Here is a 17,102-nt window from a genome sequence, read left to right as displayed (position 1 = left end):
TCACACGGTATGCAGCTAGCTAGCTGCGAAATCAAGGTGCAAGTGTCCAGAGCCTGCGGTTGGAATCCGGGGAAACTGAGAGAAAAAAAGTCCCGGAATGCTCCGGTCCGAGTCGCGATTGCACAAAAGTGCCGGTAGATTATCGAGCTAAAGGAATAGCTGATGACCGCAAAACGTGGGCAGCTGAAACACCAACGCTAGCCAGCAAACCAGCTAATTTCGGGGCAGCTACAGATTAGCTTCTGGCTAGCTATCGGAGTAGCTTCTGGTTAGCTTTCAGGCTAGCTTCTGAATTAGCCCCTGGCTATCTTCCACGATGGATTTTCAGATTGAGGTAAGTAATACTTATTGTAATTGGAGAAGCGGGTTGCAGGAAAGCTTTTGCAGGAAAGCTTTTGTAGTTGAGTTCTTGGATAATAATATAAATTAAAGATATGTGAAGAAAAGGTGTAAATATATATATATACAGGACACGACACGACAATACGGAAAAAGACGTCTGAACTGCTAAGCCACCTTGGATACTGGCAGGTGACTCCATCAATTCTTCTGCTTGCCCCCCCCATCTATTTTTCCTTATCCCCTTCGCTCTCTCTTTCGGTCAATTGTACTCCTCTTCCAGGTCTTCATCGAGGTCACAGAAATCGATTGACGGCCGGGTATAATAATGTGCATAGATATCTCCTCTTTCACACATTTATGGAACTTTGGCTACCAGTTTTGTGTCTCTGTGCACGACCTCCTGATGTGTTTTCAGGTTTAATGTTTCTGGACGAAGAGATCAATGCTGCCTTCAGAGTTTGCATCCTCTTTTTTCACCCCAATTTCATGGTACTCAATTGGTAGTTACAGTCTTGTCTCATCGCTGCAACTCCCGTACGGACTCGGGAGAGGCGAAGGTCGCACTGCTTCTTGACACAACGCCTACTTAACCTGGAAGCCAGCCGCACCAATCTGTCGGAGGAAACACCATACACCTAGCAACCGTGTCAGCGTGCACTGAGCCCGGCCCGCCACAGGAGTCGCTAGTGCGCAATGGGACAAGGACATCCCTGCCGGCCAAACCCTCCCCTAACCTGGACAATACTGGGCCAATTGTGCGCCGCCCCATGGGTCTCCCGGACTCGAACCCAGGACCTCTAGTGGCACAGCTAGCACTGCAATGCAGTGCCTTAGACCACTGCACCACTCAGGAGGCCACAGAGTTTGCATTTTACTTAAATGTTGTTCTCTTTCACCTCGATTAACTCTGTTAGTATGAGACAAAGCTTTAAAAATATATATCACATGCCGGTAGAGATATGTTTCTGAAAGTAATATATGGCTTACTTGAAAAAGTAACTGTAATAATAATACAGTATTTGAAGACATGAAGTCATTATATCAGTCCTACAAATAAAAGTAATACAACTGTAAGTAATATATTACCCCCAACATTGTTCTCAAGGGATTCTGTTGCAATTTGTCAATTCTTTTCCACATTAAAACTTGGAGATGGAACTCTGTGTTGTGTATTGTTGTTGGTATAACTGGCATCATCATTGCTTGAATTGCAAATGTGAGAAAGTACAGACATGCTACTGTAAATATACACATTTCTGATATTCTGACAACATGGCAACCATGTTCTAGGTATGTTTCTATCAGAAGCAACACTACCTCCTGAGCCGCCTTACAGCAACCAATTAGGGGTGTTACAGATCGAAATCCAGTGACGAGAGGCTGATGGGATTCCTTATCAGAGACGCATGTTGTTCTACACAGTATATATGTTGTGTGGATTTAACAAATACAGTCTAGAGTTCTCTAGAATGCTACCAGTTCCCATCTTTCAAAGACAAACTCATTTGAATTAGATCAGATAGCTGTGTTGTAACTGTTGCCAAATTAATACGTGAATATCTATTGCTCAGGAAGTTCGAGTCGGGTGACTCCACTAGCGGGTCTAAAATCCAGGCCACCATCAATGACGAACAACCAAGTCACTGTCCCAATAAGGGATATCTCAATAGCATGTGCGTATTGTGCCGGGATAGTTAGGGTCCGTCCAGAAGAAACCCTAAGCCCTCCTCCTTAGGCAATTGTGTGGATCTGAAACAGCTTGATAGGCGTAGGCAAAAGGGCGAATGCACTTTGAAGTAAATCTCAGCTCTGTTAAAAGTACACTGAAGAAAGAAGTGTATTGATCACAGGCGTTAAAACAGGTTAATATGCCCCACCAACATGAGACAACTAAGCAGAAATGCAAAACATGTTGTAATAAGGCAATCAAATCAATGATAAGAGAACAGTCAAATGACTTGATAACTGAGACAGAAATGGTGGCGTAACAGGAAGAGCTGAAAGACGTGAACCAAGAGGTTGTGAGTACAAATCCCAGGTGAGGACATGTTGAATAATAATTACTGTTGTAAATGACCATACACAATGTAATCATGTGTTCTAAATATGTATGTTGAGAACACTATGTTAGTAGCGCTGTGTGTGTGCAGGTATCCCTTGCCAACTGACAAAAATAACTGTGAATAGATCTATGTTTCAACAGTAACAAGGTGTGATGTTTAATGACTTTTTTTTGAGGGGGAGAATATTTCTTTGGGACCACGTCCTGACAACTGAAGCAAATAAATGTTCTTGCAACGTTCCCATGAAACGTGTTTAGAACGTCAATATCTTACATTCGGAGAATGTGCTGTGTGTGTTTAGTGGATCATTGATGGAATATTCTCGTAATGTTCTTGCAACATTCTCATGAAACGTGTCTAGAACATTAGTGGTGTGTATTCTGAGAACTTTGTAATCACGTTCTAGATAAGTTCTGTGTGACATTAAGGGAATGTTCTCCTAACTTTAACACACACAAAAAACATGCTTAAAAGGTTCTCAGAAGCTCTTCGCTAACATAAATAGAATGTTCCCCTAACTAACAGAAAACTGGACACTCAAACATCAAGAGAACATTACGGGTAACATAAACATGTTCTCACTCCCTAAAATTGTTAGCTGGGTCTTGATCATTGTCACGAAGCCACACCCGTGCCACACCTGTCCCACTTGCGTTAAAAGTTCAGAACAAGAAAGTGAAGTGTAGGCTATATAGAAATAATGAGGTTAAAGTTGTCATAAACAAAATGATGAGGGTTTCTATCATCCTAATGGAGATCTAGATTACATCTCACATTACAGTGTTCCTACTTCTAAACAAGGCTGCATTGGGTTTCTCTTAATTCGACTCCGAAGCAGCCAATGTCTGCTTTCGGTATAATGCCAGGAGACGCTTTTGGATTTGACCTAAGACATCACCAAAACAATCGCTATGCAGATGTCGGGTAAAGCAGATCTGATTGAATCGAGCCCATCCGCACCGCGGAAGTTCAGCTTCACACCATGATTGAAATGTAGAGGCAATGTTCCCACTTTAGCGGAGTCTGCATTCACGGTAAACGCCGCATATGTCGGCTCAATTGGAAATGACCTTTACATTTCTGTCTTGGAATCTGTAACGCTTCAGCAATACAGATTGAAGAGAGCCATATGTCTGCACAAAGATAGACTGAAAAGGCCAATGATATTTTGAGAAGTCAGCAGGAGTTGTCTTTATTTCCATTCCAGTAATTACTGTTGTAACGTGACGTAATGTGCCTCTTTGTCTGTCGCCTCTCCTTCTTTGTCTCTTCCTCTTCTACCTTTTCTCTCTTTCTCCTCCTCCTCCTCCTCTCCTGTCCGTCTCTCTCTCCCCAGTTGTCCAAGAACAGGAGCAAACGTCCCAAGCGAGCGGTGGAGGGCGAACACCCTCGTATTATCGAGCCGCAGGCGGTCCTTACCGTGCTGACTCCTCGTAAAGAGACCTACCTACTGGTGAGAACAGGCCATTAGACAATTTAATTATGTCCATGATCTACCAATTCTGATGCTGTGATCCTGAAAGCTCATCCAGACACTTACTGTAATTTAAGGGCTCTAGAAGCACCATTGATGAGCCTAGTGTCTCGTGTCCGGTCCTAATTCTGGCCATGTTTTTGTTGTGAAGGATTGTTCGAAGTGGACGGCCCGCTGTGTGACGTTCACCTGTCCCTTGATCAACATGTCTACCTCTGCCAAGATTATTGTGAGGTCACGGGTGTGGAACAGCACTATGCTAGAGGTGAGAGGTCAGACGATACAGCAAGACTCTTGGACCAAAAGGGTCAAATTGCCAAATCCGAATAGGGTCATGACCATACCTTTTTGGGTTGTGTGTGTTTGGCAGGACTATAAAAATGCTTTGAGGATTAAGGTTAGAGGTCAGGCCACACTGAAACTTGTGACGGACAACCCCACCATCAAGATGGAAAATGAGACCAGAGAGGTTAGTGTCATAATGATGATGGTGATGATGATTTAGACAAATGGTATTCTTAGTATGTTATGGATGATATGGATATGGATTATGATATTCCTCTCTTTCTTTCTTTCTCTCTTTCTTTCTTTTCCATCCTCCAGTTCATAGTGGACATTGACCCAGTCCTTGGGGTGGAAACACCTTATGAGGTTCCCCTGTGGATCATCATCGTTGCCGTGGTAGCAGGAATCCTGCTGTTAGGAGTCATCAGCATCATACTATGGAAGGTGAGAACCCTAAGGACTTAATGATTAATAACTATACTATTTGTGGCTATCATGTTTGAATGTAAACCTGTTATGACATGCCTGTTGTACACTGCTTGCTTGCAATAGTATCCCATTTACTCCAATGCACCAATAAAATAAATTATTCTATGTAGCCTACATTTGTGACTGCCTTTTTATATTGACTGTGTTTGTATCAAGTATGTTATACTGTACCTATCAGTAATACTCCATTAAACTCAACTGCGCTAGTTTTAGCATGCTACTGCTAGCGACTAGCCTACAGTATGTATAAGTGCTGCCCCATTAAACCCAATAGCACTAGCTCGCAACCGCTAGCTACTGTAGCCGTTAGTTTCTCCATGTAGCTCCAGTCTAACTGTACCGCGTGGTCCCCCAGTGTGGCTTCTTCAGGAGGGCCAGCAGGAGGGAGATGTACGAGGCCAAAGGCCAGAAGGCTGAGATGAAGAGCCAGCCCTCAGAGACGGAGAGGCTGACTGAGGACTACTGAGACAGGAGAGGCCCCCAATGAGGGGCCATGCTACACTCCACTAGGGCGCCTGGGTAATGCAGTCCTCCGGCCTCCGCCGCGGGCAGCGTCTAGCACACTAGATGTAACGCCTTGTAGATTGTGGGATGAAGTTGGTTGTTGGCTAGTAATGTGTCGAAGGGGAATTTGGATTTCTTCCATGCTAACACTTCTTCATTGTCAATTCTAACTAGCGTTTGTGTCTCCCTTCTTTTTCAGGCTGATAGTGTACTGTACCTAACATTTTCTACTTGTCTTTTCTACCGTATTTACTAAGTATCTATTCTGCAGCATCTCTCACTCTTCTGATGAATGACTTTACTCTCTTCTTCAATCGCTTTTTTACTCTATGGGAAAATACATTTCCAACATAAATTGTCTAACTTTGTCTAATTCCTGAGTTTAGCCTCCAGATATTCCAATTCTTACATAAAATCAACAGTTCAACACTATTTGAATATGGCTTTCCCTAATGCTGTGTTGTCTACCTGTCTGTCTTCTCAACAGCTTGGCTTCTTCAAGCGGGCCATCTACTACCGGATTATGCCAAAGTACCATGGAGTGAAAATCCGTAAGGAAGAACGCTACCAGTTTAACATGGGCTTCCAGCCAGAGGATCCAGACAAGAAGTACTGGATCACCAACTGGACAGAGATGCAACGTTACTACTACTGAAACCCTGACCTATGACCCTGAACTCTGAACTCTTGACCTCTGCCCGTGTTCAGGAGCATTGTGACGGAAGGACACAATGGTTTTTGGGATGTCACACAACTTGGAGGGCACAGCACACAGACCAATTGTGAATACTGACCACATTGATTCTGGAACCTTTCTCCACTGTGTATAAGTCTCTGTAGATTTCATCAAAATATTTTTTTGTTATTTTTTTGTGCAATCTGCCAAATATTCTGTTTCAGAAATTGCAATGTTTAAAGTATTTTGATGAAATCAGTGTTGTACATTGAAAGAGTGTTTAAAAATCCCAGTTTGGTTGTAAATTTCATTTATTTTCCTACCACTGCATATTTAAGTACTGAAGAAAAGAAAAAAACTTTGCATGTATATTTTTCGTCCATATGATCTATCTGCAAGTTCCTGAGCAAAGTCGTTTTTTTTGTCGTCACTGTTTCTTTTTTAAAATCAGGTGAATGAGTCTGTAGAGAGTCTGTAAAAATTCTTAGTGAATGTACTGTTCCTTTCATGTCTCTTTGTTTTAGAATGTCACTGATTGTCAGTGGTTTAGCGATGACATCACTACAACAGTAGTTTGGGAGATTATTTTGAACTGTGCAGAGCTTTATTAATCATCAGGATGACTTTGTTATGACAGAACAATAACAGTGCCTTAAAAGAGATGGATTCAGTGATGACACTTTACAGTGCCTTCAGGAAGTATTCATACCCCTTGACTTATTCCAAATGTTGTTGTATTACATGCTTGAAATCAAAATGGATTAAATAAATAAAAAGTCTCACCCATCGACTCACAAAACCCCATTATGACAATGGGGAAACATGTTTTTAGAAATGTTTGCTAATATATTGAAAATTAAATACAGAAATATCTAATTTACATAAGTATTCCCACATGTTGGAATCACCTTTGGCAGCGATTACAGCTGTACGTCTTTCTGGGTAAGTCTCTAAGAGCTTTGCACACTTGGATTTTACAATATTTGCACATAATTCTTTTTTTAATTCTTCAAGCTCTGTCAAGTTGGTTGTTGATCACTGCTGGACAGCCATTTTCTAGTATTGCCATAGATTTTCAAGCCGATTTAAGTCAAAACTGTAACTAGGCCACTCAGGAACATTAAATGTCATCTTGGTAAGCAACTCCAGTGTATTGTGTCTTAGGTCATGTGCTTAGCTCTATTCCGTTTCTTTTAATCCTAAAAAAAAATCCCTAGCCCTTGCCGATGACAAGCATACCCATAACATGATGCACCAACCACCATGCTTGAATAGTATGTGGTACTCAGTGATGTGTTGTGTTCGTTTGCCCGAAACATAACGCTTTGTATTCGAGACATACATTTCATTTCTTTGCCAATTTTTCTGCAGTTTTACTTTAGTGCCTTGTTGCAAGCACAATGCATGTTTTGGAATATTTTTTTATTCTGTACAGGCTTCCTTCTTTTTCACTCTGTCATTTAGGTTAGTATTGTGGAGTAACTACAATGTTGTTGATCCATCCTCAGTTTTCTCCTATCACAGCCATTTAACTCTGTAACTGTTTTAAAGTCACCATTGGCCTCATGGTGAAATCTCTGAGCAGTTTTCTTCCTCTCCGGGCAAACTGAGTTATGAAGTACGCCTGTATCTTTGTAGTGACTGGGTGTATTGGTACACCATCCAATGTGTAAATAATGACCTTCACCATGCTCAAAGGGATATTCAATGTCTGCTTCTTTAAATGTTTACCCATCTACTAATAGGTGCCCTTTGCTAGGCATTGGAAAACCTCCCTGATCTTTGTGGTTGAATCTGTGTTTGAAATTCACTGCTCGACTGAGGGACCTTACAGATAATTGTATGTGTGGGGTACAGAGATGAGGTAGTCATTCAAAAATCTTCACATTAAACACTATTATGGCACACGGAGTGAGTCCATGCAACTTATTATGTGACTTGTTAAGCAAATGTTTACTCCTGAACTTATTTAGAGTGCCATAACAAAGGGGTTGAATACTTATTGACTCAAGAAATGTCCGCTTTTCATGTCTTAAAACATAATTCCACTTTTACATGATGTGGTATTGTGTGTAGGACAGTGACACAAAATCTACATTTATTCAATTTTAAATTCAAGCTGTAACACAACAAAATGTGGAAAAAGTCAAGGGGTGTGAATACTTTCTGAAGGCACTGTATGTCTGTGGATTGCATGCAGTACTCTCCAGTGCAAGATCAAGCAGTATAATATTGGTACATTGCACACAGGAAAATTGTATCTGCACAGCTTTAGACAGAGCATATTTTCAGGGTTTAAAGCTAGAGTTTAAAGTCCCCGTTGTTTCCAGTAGATCTTGGATGGACAGAAAGCACATTACAGAAGGGAAACAAGAAAAATAAGTTGTATGAAAGCAGATTAGCGTTTTTCGTCATGAATCTTGTTCTGGAGGCTGCTCTGCAGAGTGGTCAATAGCTGGCACAGCCACAAAGTCATAAAATCGGAATTTAAACTTAACCTTAACCCAAACCTTAACCACACTGTTAACCATAATGCCTAACCCTAACCTTAAATTAAGACCAAAAAGCTAATTTTTGTTTTCATAATTTTTTACAATATAGCAAATTTCGACTTTGTAGCTGCCTCCAGGACAAGACTCAGGACAGTAAACGTTTACCTGCGGTATGAAATGGCAGTACATACTGTATGTGATCCTACTAGCCCCATCCATCCCCTGCATATCTGCTTCTCACAATGGCCCCTAAGCACTCCAGCAAGACATAGAATAGCCTTGTGCCTTGCTTGTTTATATGCTCCATCTTTGAAACAAGACAATATTCGGTGGTGGGATGGAATGGTTGTAGTGCACTTGAATTGTGAATGTCCGACGAGAGATGAACGCTTCTCTAAATGAGGATTTATTTCACTGAACTGTGTGGTTTACGACAGTAGAGCGCCAGTGCGGTTGTTCTTGTTGTAATCATATAGAGGGAGTCGTAACACTGAACTTAATGTATAGGTCTTTGGCCTGATTACTGTACATGACAGCAATGTCAGCGGGCTACAGACACTACACTTAGGGCCATATTCAATCCGTATTGTGGAAATTCAGCGTTACAGCGTGATTTGAATTTAAAGGCAACACTCCCGCGTTTGGGGAGACTGCATTCACGGTAAACGCTGTACCACACAGTATACTGTAGATTGTGAGCGTGAACAACGGGATTTGATGTATTCATATTCTCGTAGTAAATTACCCTATGACTGCTCAAATGGAATGACTGACTGTTTGAATGACTGCAGTTCTCCTGAATCATTTACATTGTAACATTTTACTTGTGTAGTTTCTTCCATCGTTCATTACTGTGCTTCATATTGTGAAGTTATGTGGAATGTTTGGTAGGCGGCAGAGCATTTCTTGTTGTGGTCAACCTGCATAACTAATGCCCACAGAGCATTTCTCAGTCAACAGAGAGTAGACAGCTACTGGAGTGGTTACACAACTGTCTGTCAGCACACCAAATGGCACCCTATTCCCTACGTAGTGCACTACTTTTGACAGTGGTGGAAAGTACTTAATTAAAAATACTTTAAAGTATTACTTAAGTCGTTTTTGGGGGTATCTGTTGTCACGCCCTGGCCTTAGTATTCTTTGTTTTCTTTATTATTTTAGTTAGGTCAGGGTGTGACATGGGGAATGTTTGTGTTTTGTTGGTTTTGGGTGATTCTATGGTAAAGGGGTTGTTGGGTGTAGTATATGGGTTTGTGTTGAGTACATGTGTCTAGCGTTGTCTATGTATGTTTAGTTGTCTTCCGTGTTTTGTGTATGTCGTTGCACCACACGGGACTGTTTTCGGTTTGTTTTGTTCATCGTTGTTTTTGTGTAGCCTGTTTTCTCTATTCGTGCGTTCTTCTTGTTTCATGTAAGTTCGTCGTCTAGGTCTGTCTACACCGTTTGTTGTTTTGTTAGTTTATTCAAGTTCGTGTTTTTTCGTTAATAAATATGTGTTCAAACTCCACTGCGCCTTGGTTCGATCAATACTCCTCCTTTTCGACCGAAGAGAAGGAGGACCACCATTACAGAATCACCCACCATTCCAGAGCCAAGCAGCGGAGTAAATGGAGTAAGGGACAGGAAAAGAAGGAGGAATGGACTTGGGACGATATATTGGACGGGAAAGGTTGCTACACATGGGAGGAGATCCTGGCTGGTAGGGATCGCCTCCCATGGGAACAGCTGGAGGCACTGAGGAGAGCAGAGGCTACCGGAGAGAGGAACCGGAGTTATGAGGGAACGGGTCTGGCACGGAAGCCCAAAAAGCCCGTAAGTAACACCCAAAAATTTCTTGGGGGGGCCTTAGAGGGAGTGTGGCGAAGTCAGGTAGGAAACCTGCGCCTACTCCCTGTACTTACCGTGGAGAGCGAGAGTACGGACAGACTCCGTGTTACGCAGTAGAGCGCACGGTGTCTCCTGTACGCATGCATAGCCCGGTTCGGTACATTCCAGCTCCACGTATCGGCCGGGCTAGACTGAGCGTTGAGCCGTATGTCATGAAGCCGGCCCAACGCATCTGGTCACCAGTGCGTCTCCTCGGGCCGGCGTACATGGCACCAGCCTTACGCATGGTGTCCCCGGTTCGCCTACATAGGCCGGTGCAGGTTTTTCCACCTCCCCGCACTGGTCAGGCGACGGGGAGCATACAACCAGGTAAGGTTGGGCAGGCTCGGCGCTCAAGGGAGCCAGTACGCCTGCACGGTCCGGTATTTCCGGCGCCACCTCTCCGCCCCAACCCAGTACCACCAGTGCCTCCTCCACACACTAGCCATATGGTGCGTGTCTCCAGCCCTTTACCACCAGTGCCTAAACCACGCACCAAGCCTCCTGTGTGTCCCCAGAGTCCTGTGCGTCCTGTTGCTGCTCCCCGCACTAGCCCTGAGATGCGTGTCCCCAGCCCGGTACCACCAGTCCCGGCACCACGCACCAGGCCTACAGTGCGCCTCAGCCGGCAGGAGTCTGCCGTCTGCACAGCGATGTCTGAGCCATCCGTCTCCCCAGCGCCATCTGAGCCATCCGTCTCCCCAGCGCCATCTGAGCCATCCGTCTGCAATGAGCCTGCAAAGCCGCCCGTCTGCCATGAGCCTGCAAAGCCGCCCGTCTGCCATGAGCCTACTGAGCCGCCCGCCAGACAGGAGCCGCTAGAGCCGCCCGCCAGACAGGAGCCGCTAGAGCCGTCCGTCAGACAGGATCTGCCAGAGCCGCCAACCAGACAGGATCTGCCAGAGCCGCCAACCAGACAGGATCTGCCAGAGCCGCCAACCAGACAGGATCTGCCAGAGCCGCCAACCAGACAGGATCTGCCAGAGCTGTCAGCTAGCCATGAGCAGCCAGATCCGTCAGCCAGCCATGAGCAGCCAGATCCGTCAGTTAGCCATGAGCAGCCAGATCCGTCAGCTAGCCATGAGCAGCCAGATCCGTCAGCTAGCCATGAGCAGCCAGATCCGTCAGCTAGCCATGAGCAGCCAGATCCGTCAGCCAGCCATGAGCAGCCAGATCCGTCAGTTAGCCATGAGCAGCCAGATCCGTCAGTTAGCCATGAGCAGCCAGATACGTCAGCTAGCCATGAGCAGCCAGATCCGTCAGCTAGCCATGAGCAGCCAGATCCGTCAGCCAGCCATGAACAGCCAGATCCGTCAGCCAGCCATGAGCAGCCAGATCCGTCAGCCAGCCATGAGCAGCCAGATCTGTCAGCCAGCCATGGGCCGTCCCTCAGTCCGGAGCTGCAGTCCCTCAGTCCGGAGCTGCCGTTCCTCAGTCCGGAGCTGCCCCTTATCCTGGTGCTGCCCCTTATCCTGGGGCTGTCCCTTACCCTGGTACTGCCCCTTAGTTCGGAGCTGCCCCTGACCCTGGTACTGCCCCTTACCCTGGTACTGCCCCTTAGTCCGGAGCTGCCCCTTAGTCCGGAACTGCCCCTTAATGCAGTGGGGTTAATGTGGAGGGGGGTCATTTGGAGGAAGCTAAGGAGGTGGTTAGGGACTGTGGTGACGTGGGGACCACGACCAGAGCCGGAGCCGCCACCGTGGATGGAAGCCCACCCAGACCCTCCCCTAGACTGGTTAATGGTGCGCCCGGAGTTCGCACTTTAAGGGGGGGGGTTATGTCACGCCCTGGCCTTAGTATTCTTTGTTTTCTTTATTATTTTAGTTAGGTCAGGGTGTGACATGGGGAATGTTTGTGTTTTGTTGGTTTTGGGTGATTCTATGGTAAAGGGGTTGTTGGGTGTAGTATATGGGTTTGTGTTGAGTACATGTGTCTAGCGTTGTCTATGTATGTTTAGTTGTCTTCCGTGTTTTGTGTATGTCGTTGCACCACACGGGACTGTTTTCGGTTTGTTTTGTTCATCGTTGTTTTTGTGTAGCCTGTTTTCTCTATTCGTGCGTTCTTCTTGTTTCATGTAAGTTCGTCGTCTAGGTCTGTCTACACCGTTTGTTGTTTTGTTAGTTTATTCAAGTTCGTGTTTTTTCGTTAATAAATATGTGTTCAAACTCCACTGCGCCTTGGTTCGATCAATACTCCTCCTTTTTCGACCGAAGAGAAGGAGGACCGCCGTTACATCTGTACTTTACTGTTTATATATTTTTTTACAACTTTTACTTTTACTTCACTACATTCATAATGAAAATAATGTACTTTTTATTGCATAAATTTTCCCTGACACCCAAAAGTACTCGTTACATTTTGAATGCTTAGCAGGACGGGAATATGGTCCAATTCACTCACTTATCAAGAGAACATCCCTGGTCATCCCTACTGCCTCTGATCTGGTGGACTCACTAAACAAAAATGCTTCATTTGTAAATGATGTCTGAGTGTTTGAGTGTCCCCCTGGCTATCAGTAAATAAAAAAAAAATAAAAAAAAACTGCCGTCTGGTTTGCTTAATAATATAAGGAATTTTAAAAAAAATCATACTTTTACTGTTGATACTTAAGTATATTTTAGCAATTACATTTACTTTTGATACTTAAGTATGTTTAAAACCAAATACTTTTAGACTTTTACTCAAGTAGTGTTTTACTGGGTGACTTTTACTCAAGTATGACATTTGGGTACTTTTTCCATCACTGACTTTTGAGCAGACCTTATGGGCAGTGGTGTAAAGTACTAAAGTAAAAATACTTTAAAGTACTACTTAAGTATATTTTTGGGGTATCCTTATGTAACGGATGTGAAATGGCTAGCTAGTTAGCGGGTACGCGCTAGTAGCGTTTCAATCAGTTACGTCACTTGCTCTGAAACCTAGAAGTAGTGTTGCACCTTGCTCTGCAAGGGCCGTGGCCTTTGTGGAGCGATGGGTAACGATGCTTCGTGGGTGACCGTTGTTGATGTGTGCAGAAGGTCGGGGCGAAGGGACGTACTAAAGTTATACTGTTACACTTACTTTACTTTATTTTTTACTTATATTTTTTGACTACTTTTACTTCTCTACATTCCTAAAGAAAATATTTTACTTTTTACTCTATACATTTTCCCTGACACCCAAAAGTACTTGTTACATTTTGAATGCTTAGCAGCACCGGATAATGGTCCAATTCCCGCACTTAACAGAACATCCCTGGTGTTCCCTACTGCCTCTGATCTGGCAGACTCATTAAGCACACATGCTTCGTTTGTAAATTATGTCTAAATGTTGGAGTGTGCCCCTGGCTATCCGTAAATTTTAAAAACAAGAAAATGGTGCCGTCTGGTTTGCTTAATATAAGGAATTTGAAATTATTTATTCTTTTACTTTTGATACTTAGGTACATTTTTGCGATTACAGTTACTTTTGATACTAAATTATATTGAAAACCAAACACTTTTAGACTTACTCAAGTACTATTTTACTGGATGACTTTCAATTAAGTCATTTTTTATTAAGGTATCTTTACCTTTAATCAAGTATGACAATTAGGTACTTTTTCCATCACTGCTTATGGGCCCTGGTCAAAAGTAATGCAATAAATAGGGGATAGGGTGCCATTTGGTCTGCAGCAGACAGTTGTGTAACCACTCCAGTAGCCATCACCTGAGGCACCAGAGATATTCTGCAAAGAGATTCTTTAATCGGTCATCTGTAGTCGTTGCTACAGACGTTCCATTGACTCACACAGTGGCTAGGGACGGAGGGGGGATGTCAAATCAAACTTTATTTGTCACATACGCCGAATACAACAAGTGTAGACCTTACCGTGAAATGCTTACTTACAAGCCCTGTATAGCGGCAGTGGCGATTTTAGCATGTAAATCTTGGTGGGGCAAAACAAATCAAATGTGGGATGCATGCCAGCAAAGCCACTACACAACACATCACTAAGCAATACATTAATTGCACTAGAACGGTGACAAACGGTTCCCACAAACTGTTAGGGCCTACATAAAGCTGTCCCAACAGCAGAGTCCCAACAGCAGTCCCAACGCCTTACCACTGATACACCTGGCTATCAGCGGAGCCATTTAGCCTCATTTACTGCCTTTTAAAAAAACATAGCTGATATGGCTGACTTGTTAAAAAATGTGGTTTCTACAGACAATTGAGATGTACAAACTATGGCATGAGGGGACGACAAGCGGATGAGGTTATCCGTAATTTCAATTAAGACATTAATGAGCGAGCTAGGACGTCCGTAGTCAATATAACTATTTGTTCAGCACTTTTGAAATGTACAGCGACAGAATTTAGAACATGGGCCGTTCTTACAGTGTTCTCCCTGTACACTAAGTCAGAACCGTAGGATAAATAAAGGGGACATATAAGCAGACGATGAAAGCGCTTACAATAGTCGATAATTACATTTCTCAAAAACAGGTTAAAGGCTACATGTGTACCACAGTAGGCGAAATTAAGAGGTGAAAATAGACCAAATTATTAGGGTGAGGCACATGGGCTACTAACAGCTTACAACACAACATACACTTAGTATTACTTTCTTAGCTACAGTATACATATCTCCCTGGCATGTTACATAATTTATGCGGCAGCATACAATACATTTTTGGACTCACCTTGTTGTGCTGTGCTCACTTGAACAGGAAGGTGGCGAAGCGGTTCTTCGTGGGCAAATTTTGTCATCAGTCTTTGTCATTAAAGTCTGTCATTCTCTGGATTTATGGTTCTTTCAAGACAAGTCAGATTTTGCAGTTCCGATTTTGCAGTTGTTTTGAGCGCGGCACAAATCATGCTTCATTGACAGCACAGCCAAGGTTGAATGTATATCATTTTAAACTAGGAAAACAGACTTGGGACCACACAGCCACTCCACTGAATAGCAGGCTAGTGATTGCTATGCAATGCTTGCAGTTACCCACTGATTCCTTCCAAACCGGTCATTGTTGAATTTGCGATTTCCTTCTTGTTGGATAATGTTTATGTCCAATGGCCGATGAGCACCGATACGTTTTATCTATAATTTCTCTTCATTATTTATCTTCATATGACAAGGATTAAAAAGGATTTGCCAGTAGATTGTCGACTTGATTCATGAGGATGACTGCTAGCTAAGATTTTGAAAGTATGATGTTGACATGATCAGTCCAATCAAAACTACTGTACATATAACGTGATTTGACGTAATTTTATCTGTGGCCAATGACCTTGAGCCTTCTTGGATGGGCACTCCTAATGTAACTCTATGGCAGCACCCAAGGAGCTTGATTTTTCTTGCTCTACCCTTAGACTTGGAGGTGACGTAGTGTCCCCATGAGTGACAGAACACTGAGCCATTCACGGCGCAGCGCGCCGTATTTTCTGCTGGCTTGCCCCACCACCACAGAAAGCACTGGGCTAGGCTGAAACACCTGCATTTTGGAGCTGCCTTACTCAAAAAAACAAGAGACCATGTTGCATGCAGCTTTATTAAAACAATGATATATTTTTACAGTGTTTGCAAACTGATATGTGATACGTATTAATGCCAAAATAGCATGCAAAACAGGCAAGTCCAAAACAAATTATATATATATATATTATTATTTTTTGCTTAAAATGTTGGGCTAAAAAGAGATGGGGCTCTGCCTGAAAGATGGGTCGCCACTGTATAGTGGTCTTATTTTATACCATGCTGTGTCAATGTACTGTAATTAAACAGTTTTTACCCGTTATTAATAGCCATTATTTGATTGAATATATCACTTGTAATTACCTGCACGATTAAACACATTGTTATTAATTGTTTTATCCATCTTATCTTGCCACACAGACCCTCATTGACCAATGAATACAGAGCAAATGGACATTTCTCTCTCTTTATTCTCGAAAGGCAAAGTATTGAATGATAAAATCGAATATTTCCAAAAACAATGCATACACAATTAATGACTTTACAAACAATCAGTTGAAACATTTGTTCCCCAGGCTCAGTGTTTCAACTATTACAAATAAATTACAAAACTGTTAGATTCTTTGTTCTTTGCATAGTAAAAATTATTTTGATTCCAAATTTATACAATAAATGTACAAGACATCCAACATAGGGGAGAAGCAGACCAAAATAATAAACAAAACCAATCAGGATGCATGGTACAAACAAACACTGATGATGACACTGCTGTTACCGGGGGAAGATGATCTTCCCATTAGAGTAGTACGTGCTGCCTTACTTCAGCTCCAGCTCAGATGAGGACAGATCTCTTCGTTTTGATTTCTTGTGCTTGTAGCCCAGGAGGATGGTGGCCACTAGGAGCACCAGGCCCAGGACCAGTAGGACCCACTGGCCTGCTGCAGCCGCTGCACCATCCAGACTCATGCCCAGAAAGTTCACTTTACCATTATCTAGAACTGGGGTCGGGGTTGGGGTTGCGGCTGTGGGGGATGTTTCTGAGCCGTCACCTAGAAACACACACAGAGGTGAGTGATGCGAATCAGAAGACGTACTCTTATCCTGTTTCATTATAGTACTTGGCTTAAATGAGCGAACAAGAGACGGAATGCAATATGACATTTTATTAAATAGTTTACTGATGACAGGTCTGGGAGAAGGAGTTCCAATGACGGGCCTTAAAAGGAAGGATTCACCCATTTGGAATGTTATATCGTATTTGTGCATCTCTGAGTGATGTTCTATTGGTTTCCAGGGTCATTTCCCATTTTCATGTCTATCTGAGCTATTCGTTATTCAAGCAGGCAGCGATACAGCAGTTACGACGAGTTTTGCATCACATGAAAATTATCCCAGGAATGATAGAACATCGCTCTGAGATGAATAAATACTATATAACATAAAAAATGGGTTAATCTTTCATTTAAAAAAAGGT

The 17,102-nt window shown here is 43.1% G+C and overlaps 2 protein-coding genes across 3 annotated transcripts in view; one reads left to right on the top strand and one right to left on the bottom strand.

Moving 5' to 3' along the window:
• Positions 1-6,659, top strand: part of itga3b (integrin, alpha 3b) — a 59,550-nt gene extending 52,891 nt beyond the window's left edge. Inside the window, exons 21-26 of one of the 2 annotated variants that reach the window (XM_055924548.1) lie at positions 3,742-3,858; positions 4,031-4,144; positions 4,250-4,348; positions 4,483-4,608; positions 5,009-5,172; positions 5,645-5,734. In XM_055924548.1, coding sequence (XP_055780523.1) covers positions 3,742-3,858; positions 4,031-4,144; positions 4,250-4,348; positions 4,483-4,608; positions 5,009-5,119 — 567 coding nt within the window. In that variant the 3' untranslated portion in view covers positions 5,120-5,172; positions 5,645-5,734. Of the gene's footprint in view, positions 1-3,741; positions 3,859-4,030; positions 4,145-4,249; positions 4,349-4,482; positions 4,609-5,008; positions 5,173-5,644 lie in introns of both variants that reach the window. The other variant, XM_055924539.1, reaches the window with a different exon arrangement.
• A 9,421-nt stretch (positions 6,660-16,080) lies between these two features.
• The window catches only part of LOC129856823 (angiotensin-converting enzyme-like), a 34,775-nt gene continuing 33,753 nt past the window's right edge, over positions 16,081-17,102 (bottom strand). The window contains exon 25 of the mRNA XM_055924529.1: positions 16,081-16,677. Coding sequence (XP_055780504.1) covers positions 16,445-16,677 — 233 coding nt within the window. The 3' untranslated portion in view covers positions 16,081-16,444. The remainder of the gene's footprint in view (positions 16,678-17,102) is intronic.

The sequence above is a fragment of the Salvelinus fontinalis genome, chromosome 1 (genome assembly GCF_029448725.1).
Source record: "Salvelinus fontinalis isolate EN_2023a chromosome 1, ASM2944872v1, whole genome shotgun sequence".
Classification (NCBI taxonomy): Eukaryota; Metazoa; Chordata; class Actinopteri; order Salmoniformes; family Salmonidae; genus Salvelinus; species Salvelinus fontinalis.
Note: the sequence above shows the minus strand (reverse complement) of the source record. Positions and strands in the feature narration are given on the sequence as shown.